Raw genomic sequence first — 18,510 nt, forward strand, 5'->3', positions numbered from 1 at the left:
GCAGGGCCATTACTCCAAGGGTGGAGAAAAAGTACAAACCGCCACCAACAGACCCTGTGTACATCACGCAGCAATTAACACCGGACTCAGTGGTAGTAGGGGCAGCTCACAAAAGAGCGAACTCCCACACCTCGGGAGATGTACCACCACCAGACAAAGAAAGTCACAAGTTCGACGCAGCGGGGAAAAGAGTTGCGGCACAGGCAGCCAACCAATGGCGCATTGCCAATTCACAGGCCTTGCTGGCTAGATATGATAGGGCTCATTGTGGCGAAATGCAATATTTCATAGAACACCTACCCAAAGAGTTCCAAAAGAGGGCACAACAAGTGGTGGAAGAAGGCCAGAGTATCTCTAACAATCAGATACAGTCAGCAATGGATGCAGCTGAGACAGCTGCTAGGACTGTAAATACAGCGGTCACCATACGGAGACACGCATGGCTACGCACCTCAGGATTCAAGCCGGAAATTCAACAAGCGGTGCTGAATATGCCTTTTAACGGACAGCACACAGAGCAGAGGCACATTTCGTAAATCACAATTTAGAGGGGGGTTTCGGGGACAGAGTACAGAACCCTCAACCTCACAAACAAGACCCACTTACCAGAGTCAATATCAGAGGGGAAGTTTTCGGGGACAAAACAGAGGGGGACAATTCCCTAAAACCAGAGGGAAGTTCCAGAGTCCCAAAACACCGCAAAATAAACAGTGACTTCAGCGTCACAAATCCCCAACACATAACACCAGGGGGGGGGGAGACTAACCAATTTTTACAAAAACTGGGAGGAAATAACAACAGACACGTGGGTCCTAGACATTATCCAACATGGTTATTGCATAGAATTTCTACAATTCCCTCCAAATGTACCACCGAAAACACACAACATGTCCAAACAACACATGGATCTATTACAACTGGAGGTCCAAGTTTTGTTGCAAAAAGATGCAATAGAACCAGTACCAATTCATCAGAAAGGAACAGGAGTTTACTCCCTGTACTTTCTCATACCCAAAAAAGACAAAACTCTAAGACCTATCCTAGATCTCAGAACATTAAACATTTACATCAAATCAGATCACTTTCACATGGTGACACTGCAAGACGTGATCCCATTGCTCAAACAACAAGACTACATGACAACACTAGACCTAAAGGATGCGTATTTCCATATACCTATACATCCTTCCCACAGAAAGTACTTAAGGTTTGTAATCCAAGGGGTACATTACCAGTTCAAAGTGTTGCCATTCGGAATAACAACAGCGCCAAGAGTTTTTACAAAATGCCTGGCCGTAGTGGCAGCCCATATCAGAAGGCAGCAAATACATGTGTTCCCGTACCTAGACGATTGGTTAATAAAAACCAATACGCAAGAATGATGTTCACAACACACAAAGTATGTCATAGAAACCCTTCACAATCTAGGTTTCTCAGTCAACTACAACAAATCACACCTACAGCTGTCTCAAATACAACAGTACTTAGGAGCAACAATCAACACAACAAAAAGGATTGCCACTCCAAGTCCACAAAGGGTACAGGCATTCTAAAACATAATACAGGCCATGCACCCAAAACAAAGGTTCCAGGTAAAAGTAGTGATGAAGCTACTAGGCATGATGTCCTCGTGCATAGCTATTGTCCCAAACGTAAGATTACACATGCGACCCTTGCAACAGTGCCAAGCATCACAATGGTCACAATCACAGGGTCAGCTTCAAGATCTAGTGTTGATAGACCGCCAAACATACACCTCGTTTCAATGGTGGAACAGTATAAACTTAAACACAGGGCGGCCTTTTCAAGACTCAGTGCCTCAATACGTGATCACAACGGATGCTTCCATGATAGGGTTGGGAGCACACCTCAACCAACACAGCATCCAAGGACAATGGGACACTCAGCAGAGACAGCTTCATATAAATCACTTAGAACTACTAGCAGTATTTCTAGCGTTTAAAGCATTTCAACCTATAATAACCCACAAACACATTCTTGTCAAAACAGACAACATGACAACAATGTATTATCTGAACAAACAGGGAGGGACACACTCGACACAGTTGTGTCTCTTAGCACAAAAGATATGGCATTGGGTGATTCACAACCACATTCGCCTAATAGCGCAGTTCATACCCGGAATTAAAAACCAGTTAGCCGACAATCTCTCCCGGGATCACCAACAGATCCACGAATGGGAAATTCATCCCCAAGACCTATTTGCAACAAAAGAAAACGCAAAATGCCAAAACTTCGCATCCAGGTGCCCACAGGCTTACTCTCAAGGCAATGCATTATGGATGAGTTGGTCAGGGATATTTGCATACGCTTTTCCCCCTCTCCCACTCCTTCCGTATCTAGTAAACAAATTGAGTCAAAACAAACTCAAACTCATACTAAAAGCACCAACTTGGGCACGACAACCTTGGTACACAACACTACTAGACCTCTCAGCAGTGCCTCATATCAAACTGCCAAACAGACCAGATCTGTTAACTCAGCACAAACAACAGATCAGACACCTGAATCCAGCATCGCTGAATCTAGCAATTTGGCTCCTGAAATCTTAGAATTCGGACATCTAGACCTTACACAAGAATGTATGGAGGTCATAAAACAAGCTAGGAAACCAACCACAAGACATTGCTACGCAAATAAGTGGAAAAGATTTGTTTATTACTGCCATAATAATCAAATTCAACCATTACACGCATCTGCTAAAAACATCGTAAGCTACCTACTACACTTACAAAAGTCCAAGTTAGCTTTTTCATCCATTAAAATATATCTCACTGCAATTTCAGCTTATCTGCAAATTACGCACTCAACTTCATTATTCAGAATCCCAGTCATAAAAGCATTTATGGAGGGTCTTAAAAGGATTATCCCACCAAGAACACCACCAGTTCCTTCGTGGAACCTCAACATTGTATTAACACGACTCATGGGTCCACCTTTTGAACCCATGCACTCATGTGAGATACAGTACTTAACATGGAAAGTAGCATTTCTAATAGCTATCACATCTCTCAGAAGAGTAAGTGAAATACAAGCCTTTACCATACAAGAACCCTTTATTCAGCTACACAAACATAAAGTAGTTCTACGAACAAATCCTAAATTCTGACCTAAGGTCATATCACCGTTCCACTTAAATCAAACAGTGGAACTCCCAGTGTTCTTTCCAGAACCAGATTCTGTAGCTGAGAGAGCATTACATACATTAGACATCAAAAGGGCACTAATGTACTACATTGATAGAACAAAACAAATTCGCAAAACAATTGTTTGTTGCTTTCCAAAAACCTCATACAGGGAATCCAATATCCAAACAAGGCATTGCCAGATGGATAGTTAAATGTATTCAAACCTGTTATATAAAAGCAAAAAGAGAACTGCCTATTACACCAAAGGCACACTCAACTAGAAAGAAAGGTGCTACCATGGCCTTTCTAGGGAACATACCAATGACTGAAATCTGTAAGGCAGCCACATGGTCTACGCCTCATACATTTACCAAGCATTACTGCGTGGATGTGTTAACAACACAGCAAGCCACAGTAGGACAAGCAGTATTACGGACTTTATTTCAAACAACTTCAACTCCTACAGGCTGAGCCACCGCTTTTGGGGAGATAACTGCTTACTAGTCTATGCACAGCATGTGTATCTGCAGCTACACATGCCATCGAACGGAAAATGTCACTTACCCAGTGTACATCTGTTCGTGGCATTAGTCGCTGCAGATTCACATTCGCCCTCCCACCTCCCCGGGAGCCTGAAGCCATTTTTAAGTTGAGAAAAATTTGTCTTGAACATTTCTAAATTTGTAAATATATCACTTTTAACCACATTATGTACATACATATTTACTCCATTGCATGGGCACTATTACTACATACACAAGTCCTACCTCACCCTCTGCGGGGAAAACAATCTAAGATGGAGTCGACGCCCATGCTCAATGGAGCCGAAAGGGGAGGAGTCCCTCTATCTCGTGACTCGAAAAGGACTTCTTTGAAGAAAAACAACTTGTAACACTCCAAGCCCAACACTAGATGACATTTTCCATATATATATATATATTCTTGACTATAGGAGAAATGATGGATATCCTGAGCTCCTAGATCCCTTCTTCCTTTATTCAACCACCTCCATCAATCATAAAAAAAATTATCTTTGAAAAAACTCAATTCCTCCATCAAAGCCATCAACTGCAATCGTACCCCTTTCATCGGGACAATCTTTTACCACAAAGAAGCCTCAAAACTGATCTCATCAAGTTTGCGGCTCAAATGCAAGGACTGAAAGGTTGTGGAAAGTCACTAAAATCCTTTCTCTGGAGGTTCATATGAACTGTGGGCATGCGGGTCGTAAGACCTTAGCTTTCTATCTTGTTGCTTCCCATTCTGTTCCCCAGACATTTTGGAAGCAGCAGTCGAGAGGAAACTCTGAAACCAGCAAAAGTATCCAAATATAGAGGCATCTTGGAAGAGAATGAAAAATACTGAGAATCCGAGCAAATGACGTCTGAGGAGGAAGAGTGGTCTTTTGAAAGTAAATTACTTAGTTAGGAGAATGTACTGAATCCAAAGGTTTGGCACTGTGTTTTCACTGGCACTTTTGGTACCAAGCAAGAGCAAAGGAGACCAGAGGTAACGTGAGCTTGATCTACCAGTGCACTCGCTGGTCAATGGGGGACCAGCGGAAGTTGACAACTTGATGCATCTGGCCAAAGTCATGAGGATATTGTTATTTGTCTTTATTTTGATTTACTTTTTTATGGTTCTTTTGCATCATGTTGGGGAAGAGGTTCGTTCGGTTGTTGGGGTTGTCATATAAAGATACTCAAGATTTAGATGTTAATTTCTCATGCTTCCAATTGAAAGGCTGCTTGTTCTTTTAATTATTGAAGATATTACCTCTTAATGTAAAGGGGCTGGCCGCCACTGCATAGAGTTCAAGGTTACATTCCTACTTGAACGCTGAGATAGATATAATAATGAAGACACATTTTATTGTAATCAGTGACATTTAAATTCTGCCTATTTAAGAAGCAGGCTGTAAGAAATTGGATTATTAATTAGGCCTGGTGATTACTGACTCCAAAGAATAATCACAACCCTTGTCAGGGTGAACCCTTAAAGTCAAATTACTGTGGGTTCAACACCCACTAGCTATGGCACAGAGCAGACAGGCTTAATTTGGTGCAAAGTATTTATGCTCTACCAAAACAGTAATAGGTTGAAATGCAACACATAAAAAAAAAAACTAAACCAAATTAGAAAAATAGAGTACAAAAAAAAAAAATAACACCGCCGAAATGGCACAAATCCAATTAGGGAAACCGCAGACATGAATTTTAAAAGATTTATGGGAAATCGCAGCAGATGATGGTCAATGGTGGTGGTAAATTGGGACCTAAGCACGACTTGAGGCTGACTTAGAAAAAGCATGGGTCTGATACACTATCCAGGTTCATCCTTGTCAAATATTTTGCCTTATGAGTTTGTTCTTTACGTCCCAGTCCACCTTGGGAGTACACTTTTTGAATCCCTTAGGTCCTTAAGAGGCTTGGAGGCTCACAGGGCGGCAGGCAAAGGGCAACAGCAGGGTCCAGTACATGTGCAGTTGCCACTGATCAGCTGGGTATGTCCAGGAAAAGGCCTCTTGTTGTATCCCTGCAGCTTGAACAGGAGGTCAGCCTTATGACCCTATGAGTCCACTTCTTTGCCCTGGGTACAAGAGGGGACAGGTTCTGTCCTACATAATTCCTCTACTGACAGCTGGTCCAGTCCTCTTCTGATATTTCATAGGTCCAAAAAAGTGTTTTGAAGCGGATGCCTGAAGTGGCCACATTTATACCTGGCACTAGCTTATGGAATGTGGGTTGAATTCACCAGTCCGATTTGTCCAGGTCAAAGATTTTACCTTTTGACTTTAGTCCTTTATTTCCCAGTGCACCACAGTATTACACTCTAGAGCCCCCGGACATCAGGGAAGTCACTTGGAAACTCTCTGGGTGTTCGGCAGAGGATATCGGGAGGGTCCAGTCTAGGTCCAGTTTCCATTGGTCAGCTAGGCAATTGTAGGAAAAGGCTTCTTGTAGCGTGGTCTCTTCCCGTGGCTTTAACAGGTGCTGAGCCTTATGGCAACTGGAGTCCACTTCTCTGTCCTGGGTACAAGAGAGAGCTGATCTAGTCCTTCAAGGCTTTTCTCAGGTTGAGGACAGCAGGTTCAGTCCTCTTCTGATCTTCCTTACATCCTGGAGTGTTCTGAAGTGGGTGCCTGAAGATGCCACCTTTATGCCTGGCATGAGCAAGTGGATGGAAATGATTCCTGGGCACACCCTAATCAATGGGTTAAAAGTTTCAGGGGCCCAACCCTGACCACTTTAGGCAACTTCAAGATGGAAAAAGTTCTCAGTAAAGCCTAAAGTTGTGTTCTGAGATCTGGGTATCTGTGTGGAGAGGTAACTGTGGTAATCCTTGTGTCCATCCACGTCATACAGCAAACTCCAGTTTGAATTAGCCACGGTATACCCAATAAACCCAGAGACCGAAGTCTATTAGAACAAAGCAGGGTTTTCCTACATCCAGACAGTGGATACACAAGGACTACTTTTGTCATCCATTTTTTCCCTACCTTTCGAGTGTACCCCCAGAGTTATATGTAAAAACCCAGCAATTCTGCCAGGCAGGATTTGACATTCAAGCCGAATTTGAAACTGTAATTTCAAAAAGGATGCTCAAGTCTCACCGGCATATTCTGTCAGCATTCTGGTCAGCCTACTGTTTTCTTTCAAGATGCAATTTCTTTAAAACTATTTATTGTGTTTTCAGAAAGTAATAAAACATTGCAACACAAGGCACTGGCAGGTTTAGGGCAGTACATATCTTGTCCGATCAATGCGGCAAAATCAGAACAAACCACTGGTGACGTTTAAGAAATGACATCACCGCACATACAAGCTCATTGTGTCCTCCTAATCACCATTAATTGCACATTGATTGTCTATCCTGCCAACTTTCTAAGTTCCCACCATGGAGACCAGATTTTTTCCCATTTTTGGGCCATTCCCTGCCAGTATACATCGTTTTGTCCACAAACGTGCATCTCTTCCAATATTCTTTTTGCACCTTTTTCAAACCTGTTCAAATGCTAACCATTGGCTGAAGGCAGGGGAATGTTACTTTCTAAAAGTTGCTTTTCCCTTATATTTACTAAATATTTGACTTAACGATTAGATTGGATTTTTAACAATATATTTAAAAATTTTTTTTTTTTTTTTTAGCTAGTCCCATTCCTGTGATGCAGTATTAGGATATTTCGTCTGTATTCTGATTTTCTACATATGACAGCCAAGTCTACGTAGGGGTGACCTATTCATTTTTTAAAGGGAGACTACCTTGCAAAGTGGTTTATTTTGACAAGTTGAATTGCAGTTTTTACACCACTACAGTCAGGCTACACTAATAGGCTTGAAGCCATGTGTTAACACTGTTACTGTAGTGAATGGTACATTAGGTACTGCATTCCACTAGTGACATTTAACTTTCAGGTCCTCTGTGCACTTTGTACTGTATTCTAGGGACTTCTGGGTAAGCTAGCTATACCATTTAGGAATATGCCAGTTGCATTACGTTGAAAGGAGAAGAACAGACACTTTTTAACCTCTGGTTAGCAAGGGTAAAGTTCAGTGTTCTACAGCCAGCAAACAAAAAAAGGCAAAAATCTGTGGGTACATCATGCAAAAGATGGCCATTCCTACACAGCCCTGCAATTCACCAGACACCAACCTTGTACTCCTTTCATTCAATGATTTAAGCGTTAAAAAGGGGGGAATCACATCTTATTGAAGGTGATGTAAAGGTAACAGAATTTGCTGATCACCAACAGGTGGACTGGTAAGGATTTGATCATAGGTATGTCTAAATTAGTATATTCGGACTGTAGAACAGCCTTAGCTGACGTGGTTAATGACACATGAACGACATTGCACCCAATGAACAGATAGTGTGTTTAGGTCACATAGCCATCTGACCTACTTGAAGATAGGTATGACCTTCCTGTCTGGAGGCCTGATGAGATTAGCCAAGGAATGCCATTGTCTCTGGGAACACTCATGTGACAGCCACATTTGTGGTTGTTGATCCGGCTTCTAGAGCCAGGAAGTGGAAAATGAGGACGTCTCTACTTCAGAAGGTGTCCAAAACTGTAGCAAAATATTTTCTACAGAAAGATGACCCAGATCTTTCTTGCTTAATGATTTGTGATGCCCTAAAGGTTTTTATCTAGGGTAAACTCTTGGCCCTGGTCTCCGTAGCTAAATGAAGAAGAAACACACCAAAGGCTGAATTGGAGAAGGAACTGGCTGAAGCAGAAGCTTAGCAGAAGCATGAAGGCTGTAGGGCTCACTTAATGGTAGCTGCTGAAGTTTGCAGCCTACTACACATGCTGCTTATGAGTAAGTCACAGATGACCCTACTGGCATTCATGCAAATGGTTTGTGTCAAGCTCAACGGCCTACAAGCTATTGCCAACAGGTTAAAGGTAAAGCAAAACAAATGCTCAATGTATGAGAAACAGAGCTGGAGAACGTAAAACTGCAGATAGGGAAAAGGCTAAGCTGTACATGACTTCTGCTGATCACTTTAGTCAGCGGGTGGCAAAACTGACCTGAATCTTTTACTCTTCCTGCAATTGTCAGTGAATGAAAAAGACAGCTCTAGGTCCACATATTGAAGACTTGTAGAATACACACTGGTAGTAACTGTTTTCGGATCATAAGAGGCCAAGCTGTTCCACTAGTGAATTTTACAAACCGTTTGGCTCTGAGTGGCCATGTTTGTAGCAAAATCTTCTGATTGTTTGCAGACACAGAAACAGTGACGCCATTGATGTTGGAGGCCAACATTGTAGTCATTCCCAAGAAGAAGAATGATGTCCTATGTGGTTTATGGAGAATTATTGTCCTTCTAAGTGCAGATGTGAAAATGTGTATAGAACATTTGTCCAGTAGGTTTTAACACAATAACTTCCTTCCCTGAATCTGTTAGAATGAAGCAGGGTATGGTGAAGGGCAACAGATATTCTAGAAGATCAGTAGGTTGGCTCACGTTTTCCAAAATGCAGGAAAGGGATCAAAGTAGTGCTGTTAGCCTTGGATCCAAAAATGAAGACTTTTGAATTAAATTGATGTCTCATGCATGAGGTGATGCAACAGTTTGACTTAAGTGAAGAATACATTGAGGTGGTCATGGCATACAACCAGTGGCAGTGTTCTGGTGAACGTGTGTTTTTTGGTCCCTTTGTACCCCGCAGAGGAACCAGACATGGATGCCCGCTGCCCTCATGTACTTGTCCTCTGTCAAGAGTGATTCAAAAATTCAGACTGCCCTCAAATTACTGTGGATAGTGTTTGATGATTCTGAGCACAATGTCTTATTTTTTTGCAGGCTCTTTCAGGTCTGCCATCCTCAATTCTATCTTTGTTGTATCTTTTGGCTGCTTTCTTGTGGTGTGGCACATAGATGGAGGAAGGTATGTTGTAGGGATACAAATGAAAAATGGGTAAATCTCTAATGTCCATTAATATATTTAGCCTGCGGTGTAGTGTCTAGCGGATGAGGCGCTCTGTCACACTAAGAAAGACATTGTGAAATATTTGGATGTCCGTTTCACCCAGAAGCTTACACAGTTATATATCATCCAACATATCTACCCTGAGCCAAGACATTAAAAAAAACCTGTTCGGACTTGTATGTGTTGAGGTTGTCCAAGTGGCAAAAATAAACATGAATATTATTCCAAAGCTTCTCTATGCTCTTTCTCGATCTCGTCTTTGGCTAGAAAGGAGGGTCACAGATGACCGCAGAGGCATTTTCTGAGCTTCATATGGCAGGGCGAGGAGTCAAGGTTCTCTAATAGACTCCGAAACCGGGGGTTGGTCTGAAACTATTAAGTCATCCTAGTTACTTCTCCTGACCGAATGGTCTCAGAATCAAGCTTGCTGAGGATAGATCCTGTTGGGGTGTCTGATGGCTTCCAAGAAAGGCTAGGCCACAAAACATTTTTCATTGACAGGCAGGAAACACCCTTCTGTATGTATGAGACTCTAGCCTTAGCAAGTAGACTGACAATAACAATAACCACTTTTCAGCCTCACCTTTTCCCCAGCTAGCAGTTGTGCTTCCTCCAAGAAGCAGAGAGAGTGATTACCAGACCACAGCTAACATGTTTCACAGCACACAGGTAGCAGTTCTTTGAGCACTGAAAGTAATCATTCAGGCCATGAGGGGGAGAGATTTCACAATCAACAACTGCACTACTGGTCACCCAAGCAGACGGTAGAAAAGCTGCCGAGTGACAGCAGCCTCCACATCCCACTTGAAAAGATAGTCACAACTTTTAATGGATCGCCGTGCAATGCCCAAAGACAGGCTCTGCTGCTCAGGGAGAGTCGGCCTGTCCTCTGGAGCACAGACTGTACCGCTAACCCTAGAAAACCATATAGCAAGCTGTGTTGTTTAAGGTGTCACTCTAAACAGTTTTAGTGATAAACGAGAAATTGCTTCTGTGTAAGGTCTGGACACAAACGACTTCAGTAAAATAAAGTTAACGTTATTTTGTGAACCATGAGATTATACATATGGGCAGGTTTGATAAGTAACTTGAACTTGCTGTGTGTCACTTCAGGCTTTGGTTTACACTAATTGTTTAAACATCTAGGGTTTCTTTGCAGAGCTTGATCCTGAACTGTCTTTGTAACTGGTTGACAAGGAGGGCGCTACAAGACTTGAGGGTGAAATGTCTGAGGGCTACTTCACCATATGTAAGATTTGCACCTAACAGTTTTTGCTACCTAGTGGCTGTCCCTTCTGTTTAGGGAATGGACCATAGTGATAGTTCTAAGTACTGGGCAAGGCCTGTTGTTTAAAGGGCTCATTTTGCTTTGTAAGGGTGGCTAGCTCTTTTGAACCTAAATTACCTTTGTGGCCAGAAGCATAGCCTTGCTGAGAGGTGCTTGGGGCCACGCCTTGTTTTTTTAACCAGAGTATTAACTATGCTCTAAGCCTGCAAGGTCCAAGCTTAAATGGTCTTTGTAAAGTTTTTTAAAGAACACACAATTTTATTTTTGTTAAACTGTGTTAGGTCTCTATAATGCAAAGCATGTTGTTTTTAATTTGGAAGTTTTGTCAATTGTTTCCAGAGCAATTTCTGCATGTAAAACAATCTGATGTTCTAGCTCATCGTTCTGAAATGTCACGCCTCAATAGAACTATTTTATGCATCCAGACTCGAGGTCTGTGAGCTTAAGAGCAGTTGTGCTGAAATGACTGTAGGCTCCTGCCGCCCTCGGAGAGCCGTGCTGTCCTCTCTTCTTGTCCCTTGGATCTTCCTACTATAGTGAGCATGTTGGGAACAATACACAGAGAGGGCCTCCTTGTGAATGCATCTCAGACTTTTTGTGCATATATTGAGGGGCTGACTCCAAAACACACTCTGTCATGCTTGTTTTCTTTTTTTATTATTTTGTTTTTCAAGATACTGTTCATTTTCCCGTCCAAGTCTGCCCAGAATGGCACAGGACCGGTCCATGGGTTAGCTAAGTAGTACTGCTCATGCCTCCAGGAGAGTAGGTAGAGATGCAACAACATGCACAACATAAATAACTTTTGATCCTGTGGAGGTTCTTTGCCTGTTGTTGTTTTTTGTGTGTGTGTGGTTTTGTTCTCAAACTGATAGTAATCGATTTTGTGCCGATGCAGTTCGATGTATGGCCACACCTGGAGTCAGATCAGGCTGTGTTTGGAGATATCTCGTGCTGCTCACCTTTTCCTGCTCATTTTCCCAGATTTACCGCTGTGGAGACACCAGGTCCCCTGGGAAGTGGAAATCTCAGTGCAGCTTCGTTTTCTTTCAACTCTGCTTCCAAGCCCAGCACTTTAGGAGCTCCATTAGGCATGTCTACACCGTTCCCTGCTCCATCCTGGGCCACCGGCAAGTTACCAGCTCAAGCAACTCCAACAGCAGTCTCAACAAGCGTGCCAACCTCTGCAGCATCCACAGGTAGGACATTTTGTTATGTTAAACAGCTTTGGGGGATTGGCAGGAAGGGGCTCTCTTCAGGTCACTTGAAGTTTTGATGTAGTTCTTTGCAAGTCAGACACACAGATAAATCTTTAGAGAATGATCTCTAAAATACACCTACCAAGGACATTGAAGTATACACTGGTACTTCGAATTCACATGGGATATAAAGAAAACCACTAGCTTAGAACTGTAGCTTGAATAGTTCCAAGGAGATGCCTTAGGTTACAGCTTTTTATACAGTGCATATTATATCAACATTTTGTGATAATTTGCTTTTTTGCCTTCCTTCCCCATGCGCCTACATCTTTTGTCTGCTTTCCTCCTCTTCTGTTCCTCATCTCACTGCACCATTGCATTAAGACATGTCCTTATAAGTATATTCTGTAATGACTACTCTCTTCTGTTAACTTTTTGTTTTGCCTTTTTCTCCCCTCGCATCTCAGCACTTTGGCCTCCGAGTCATCACCTCTTGCTTCTAATCTATTGCTTCGCACCACCGCTCCCCTCAGCCTCCTCTACCTCTTTACCTCTGTCTCCATTCTTTGCTCCATCTTTTTCCTCAGTGCAACTTTGGTGTTTTTGTTCCACCTGTGTGCTCCCTCTTTATGTCCCTCTCTTGGTGATTCTACTTATGCCCTCTTTTTCTCTCTCTCTCTGCCTCTCTACATCTGTTTTTGTTCCACCTCCCACTTTCCCTATTTGTCCCTCTCTGATATATTTGCTAAAGATGGGATGAAGAATGTCAAGTAGGTATGACGCTTACATAACGTGCACAGAAGCATGGACTGGTGGAGGCAACTCCATATCCTGTGATGACCTCCAGCAATAAGTAGTAACATCAGCACATTAATTAATGATAATCAGTAATCGATCATCAGAAGAGATGAGGAAATGTTAAGTAGGATTCTAATGCTGCTGAGGTGGTGGTTTAGTAAATTAGCTTTGGATCAGGATTGACCGGCTTTGGAGGGTCAGTATATTTGTGAGGAATAATGATTATTTTTTGTTGAATTGATGACCCATTTTTGTTGGGAATCTCAGAAAGAGGTCACTGATTGGCTCTTGTTTATTTTCCAAAGTTATGCAGGCCTTGAGGGCAAAGGGCTTCTTTGGAGTTGGAACTTTAAAGGAGGCAGTGCTACTCTGTAAACAATGCATGCTGTCCTACGTACACCACACTCAAATACTTTCCAGGCACAGGTGAAATCACATGCATGCCTATCATGCATGTCCCAGATATGAAAGCCATGGTCCCTCCACACCCCCCATTCTTCTTTGGTACCATGAAACTGAGCAGACTTTGCTTGGGGACAGGAGTATGAGCAGATCAGCAGTTAAAAAGGCCTGTAACTCTGATTATAGATTATGCTGCCACCTGAAGAAATATAATAACATCCTCCCCTCCCCCCCCCAATCCTAATGGGAACCTAATTGTCTCCTCTTGCTGGCCACTTTATCTTCAAAGTCGCCTGCGTCATTTACAAAGCCATCACCACCAGCATGCCTGCTTATCTTGCAGACAAATTCACCATCTCCTGTGATTCTCGGAACACCTGCATCCAGGACACTATAAGACTGCAGACTAAGAGAAAAGAACAAACACGTCAACATACCTTTTGCATCTATATTTCCAGGATCTGTAGCAACATTCCTGTATTGATGATGACTGGGTGAACACTGCTTCAGTTTAGGAGAGTTGAAGTTGCACCTCTCTAAAGAGCAGTATATCACAAGGCAATAACCATCCACAAACCAGCTTCCTCTTCAGTTACTTCATGTCTTTATGCTTCTCTTTGACCAAGTACAACACTCAGCTGCCTTTTGGCTAGCCCTGTGGTGTAGAAATGTAATTAGCGTACATACCATCACTACATGAATCCTGGTTAGAGAGGACAGTAATCACACTCATAAAGAGGGGCATATTGACTTCAGAGCCCAATTATGATGTCTCTTAGTTGAGAAAAGGGAGAACCCTGATGGGCTTACACAATCGTCAGGCTCACTGACTGAAAAAGGGAGAGAGCTGTACAAAAAACATGCAAGCATAGAGTGGCAGAGCTTTAAAAAGCCACAAAGAGCACTTTCATCCCATCAGTATCAGCGGAATGTTTACATGCATGTCAGACTGACAGATATGAAGATTACATCAGTACTCAGGCTAGGTATTGTTATAGTGTTTGTGTGAATTTCAATTTTTGTGTTAGTGGAATGTTTGTATCCATTACACATGGAGTATCAATGAAGTACTACAAAACAAGAGCAACTTCGCTTGCGTTTGTGCAAGCTGGTGCTAGCATCAGCTGATGCTGTGCCGAGACAGAGAGAGGTTACTGCACAGTATCTAGTGTGAATACAGTGGCAGGGGTGTGGAATTTAATAAAATATCTACTTGTCCATAGGATATGTTCCATCATAAATCTACTTGTCCTGTAAAAAAAAATCTACTTGTCCCTTTGATGCCATGTAGAGCGGCGAGATATTATGGCAGCAATCTCATTTGATAAAAGCTCTGATAATGGCCTCTCTGATTATGCCAGAGCTAATACTATATTAGGGCTTGAATACTAGCAATTTCCTTAATTTGCCATCCTTCTTCGGAGCTATATACTGATGCTTGAGGCAGTGGTAAGAAAAAGTTCCAGGGTTGGAATGCCCTTTTGAGTCAATGCAAACCTACTAGCTTTCCTGTGTTATGGGTTTTCATAAGCTCTTTCTAAATATTTTCCCATACCAGAAAAGATTGGAAATTTACTCCCAACAAAGGGCAGAAGTAAAACTCCTTTCAGAGTTGGGAAAAAGTGGTTAAAGGGAAAGTGAAATTCTAAACACTTAACATATTTTCGCATGAGTAAATCTACACATGTATATTTGCTGGTGCTAAAATGTAGTCACAAATATTTTCTATTTGTACAATTTCCTGGTCAACGCCTGTAAATTCATGTGAATTCATGAAATATGTAAATCTGCACTAATGCAAAGACATATAGCATGGGTGCACTTTTGTGACTTTCTTTAACAGTTGGGCTCTCAATTGTGTCCGGTGTTAACTAAAACCATTTGTTTTTATCAAAATTCATTCTTTCTATCTATCAGCTGGCTTCACTGAATGATGGCAATGTGCTCTTTCATAAGGAGCATATTGACACACAAAGTATTTTTGCTCGGTGCCAGAAACTACTGAGGGCAGTGTGTGGTTTTTGAGACCCAAAAATATTTTTGCTTTTTGCCAATGTTTGTTACAAGGGTGAGGGCCTAACAGCTCCCACAACAATAACGTTTTACAAAAGCTGTGTCAAAATAAGACACACGTTCACAAAACCAAAGGACTGACCACCAATATATGACCTATTGGCTTTCCCAGTGCTTGTTTATTTTCATGTTTCTCATAATCTTGTTGAAACTGATTTCACTGATTTTCCATTATGAATATTTTTTGGAAAGACTAGCATGCATCAAAACATTTCACTGAATGATGCTCCAGAGAAATGGTACCTAACATTTCACAGTAATTTAGCAAACCTTTTTTTCCTAGTTGCATTTTTTGTGAAAAATTATTTTATAGCAAAGAATTGTCAATCTTGCTTTTAAGCTTCTGCAAATATTTTCATCTTATCAGAGAGCATTCTGGGAGCATTACATGTAGCCTCATATTGTTAAACTTGGCAAAAGTGTGTACGCATTTGTACATATATTTGTTTTTTTTTACTGGAACCATTATCAGTACTGCAGTCCAAGCTTACAACATTTATTTATAGCACTCACCCTAATAATAAAGACTTTGCATTAATATAAATATAAGCTTGAACAGTATTAGCATAAGGACATAAATATTACCTGAACTGTAGACAATTCCCTTCTCCATAATGTGGTACTGTAAACTGGCAGCCAAAGGGTTTGTGATGCATGGGGTTTGGCCTACTTGTCCCAAGGACAAAATAAACATGAAATCTTGTTGTCCTTGACCCAAAACAATATGTCCTGGGCGTCAGGTTATAAGAATTTCACACCTCTGTAGTGGTTTTACACCCATATCCGATGCCGCAATCATAGTGCATTATAATTTAAAGCTAGTTTCCTCTCTAGGAATTTTATTCTTTCAGGGGCATACTCCTTTTGAGGATGTACATATTGTTGAAAACTTAGATTCAGTTTAACATAGTAAATATCACCCAATTACATATCCTGTCTGTGCTTTACCTTACTTTTCATTAGAATATAAAGACTGCAGGTATCAGCCATGTATTCAGTTGAAAAGACACACTGCATAAAAAAAACCCGGGTTGCACCTAGCCTCTAGTAATATTAAGGTGACCCAATGTCTGCTCACCTCGCCTTGTTATGGATGTAGACCATAGTTAGATGGAGTCCAGGGACACATTAAGAACCCATCTGTTCGATTTGCTTTCCAACAAGACTGATCGAAATAGTCAGCCTGTTAACATAGGTGCCATTTTCCTTAGGCAGGGACTGTATCTCGGAATCCGCTGTCTCTGTTTTTCTGTGGCAGGGCTCCCACTTAGATGATGATGGCATCAAGCACAACTAGGAAATTGGTCCTTCAGAATCAGTTAGTGATTCCCATTTCAGTCAACAATAAGGGTTTGACGGGAGACTCGAAGAGTTCACAAATGTAAGTGATCTGCTCTGGCAATTGGAACTGGATCCCCAGATAGAATCCCTCTGGTGCTGAAGAAATGGACTTACTGAAACTTTACACACGTGATGGTTGATGGAAAATGCCTCACAGTGACAAAAGATTGTGCTGCAGTGACAAAACAAGGATTCTCTGCTTGCTTCCTCCTTGGGTACCTGTTCTGGGGTGATCTCATAGCTCCTTTAGAGACATTCCATTGAGATGTCCCCACACAGGTTATTTTCACGCGCACATACTACATTTCACATTAGCCAGGTGCCACCACATGTCTTCCAGACCGGAGAGATGGTAGCAATCCATCAGAATTTCTACAGTGGTTCAGTACACTCACTCCTACACTGGTGCCCAGGCCTCCTGGCTGCAGATGCACGGACTTACAACCATCTTGTGATCCAGGTTCAGTGCCAGAGACTAGAACATGTGCATCATTTGAGGGTTTGTAGGGCACTCCGGTACCAGCATCCTGTCCCGCTTGCTCTCCAGATTTTGTTGTCTTCTGAGCCACAAAGTCCAATGTAAGACCAGTTCTTGCTGGTCAAGCTGCTGTGAAATGTCTAGACTGTGACCCCCCATCTGTTCCATTGCCAGAGTGGATGCCCATAACATAAGGGATGGGTGTATCACTCAGAGCAGAGTTACGAAGCACTGGACAAAGGAAACTGACTGGATTTCTCCAAAACCACCTGCAACACAGGATACCAGAAATGGGTATGACAACTGGGATGTTAGAGATGGATATCACCGACTCAGACAAAATGAGGTCAATATTTTGCACAACTCGGATGAAGTCTAAATTGACTCTGCTTTTCACCAGGTCGAGTGTTGGAGACATGTTTGACATATACACAGCATCAATTCTACAGCTAAGTCCCTGACATGGTGACTACAAGGCCCTAAAGTCAACGAAAAACAAAAGCAACATTGGCCATCTCCAATGGTCTTCCCTGGGGGAAGAACACAAGGGTATCTAGAAAGTCTGTATGGGCTAGGCAGCACAGCAGCACCAGGTAGTGCAGAGGACTTTCATCCCAACAAAGCCTCCATGGAAATTCTGCCTTCGAGTGTCGTAACTGAGCATCAATTTGTGTTAGATTGTAACTCATTGTCACTTTATCTTGTGGTTTGACCCCACTAATTTTTAATTAAAGTATCTGATATTTGAAATGTCATCCATATATTGACACTGAACTACTGTTTTATGATTTAACTGTTTAAAATTATTTAGAGACCCATTCAGAGGCCAGAAGTGGAGCCTGTGGGAAGGGACAGGGAAGGCGGGGGCCACTGGGCCCCTGTAAGAAATTGGATTATTATAAGTGTCCACCTCAAGGGATAAGGCCACCGCCTGCTGAACGTCACACAAATCAAAAAGAAACCTGTGCTCAATCCCTGGTAATGTCGCACAAAGCAGTCCGGTTTAAATCAAAGGCAGCACTAAAGTATTTAAGCAGTGTATACACTGCAGAAAAGTCACACAACATCATGAAATTCCACAACCTATCTTAAAATAAAGACAAATATTTTATGAGTAATGCAGGAAGCTGGTTTTTTACATAGTATACCAAAATGACCAGATCCACCGGATCAGGTAAATACTTTACACATTTGTAGATTTGTACAGGAAAACATTCGAAAATCACAGTTGTCAGATTTGAGGCATGATCCTTGAACATAGTAATATTATCCTATGGGGAAAATGTTCACTGCACAGGGTCACTGTAGGAAGTTGGCTCTGTATGCACTATTTCAAAGTAAGG

General features: G+C 42.0%; 1 protein-coding gene across 2 annotated transcripts in view; it reads left to right on the forward strand.

Annotated features, from left to right (window-relative positions):
• NUP214 (nucleoporin 214) overlaps positions 1 to 18,510 on the forward strand; it is a 387,516-nt gene that overhangs the window by 31,483 nt on the left and 337,523 nt on the right. For both annotated transcript variants that reach the window (XM_069237075.1, XM_069237076.1), the window contains exon 13: positions 11,861 to 12,075. In XM_069237075.1, coding sequence (XP_069093176.1) covers positions 11,861 to 12,075 — 215 coding nt within the window. The remainder of the gene's footprint in view (positions 1 to 11,860; positions 12,076 to 18,510) is intronic.

The sequence above is a fragment of the Pleurodeles waltl genome, chromosome 6, assembly GCF_031143425.1.
Source record: "Pleurodeles waltl isolate 20211129_DDA chromosome 6, aPleWal1.hap1.20221129, whole genome shotgun sequence".
Classification (NCBI taxonomy): domain Eukaryota; kingdom Metazoa; phylum Chordata; class Amphibia; order Caudata; family Salamandridae; genus Pleurodeles; species Pleurodeles waltl.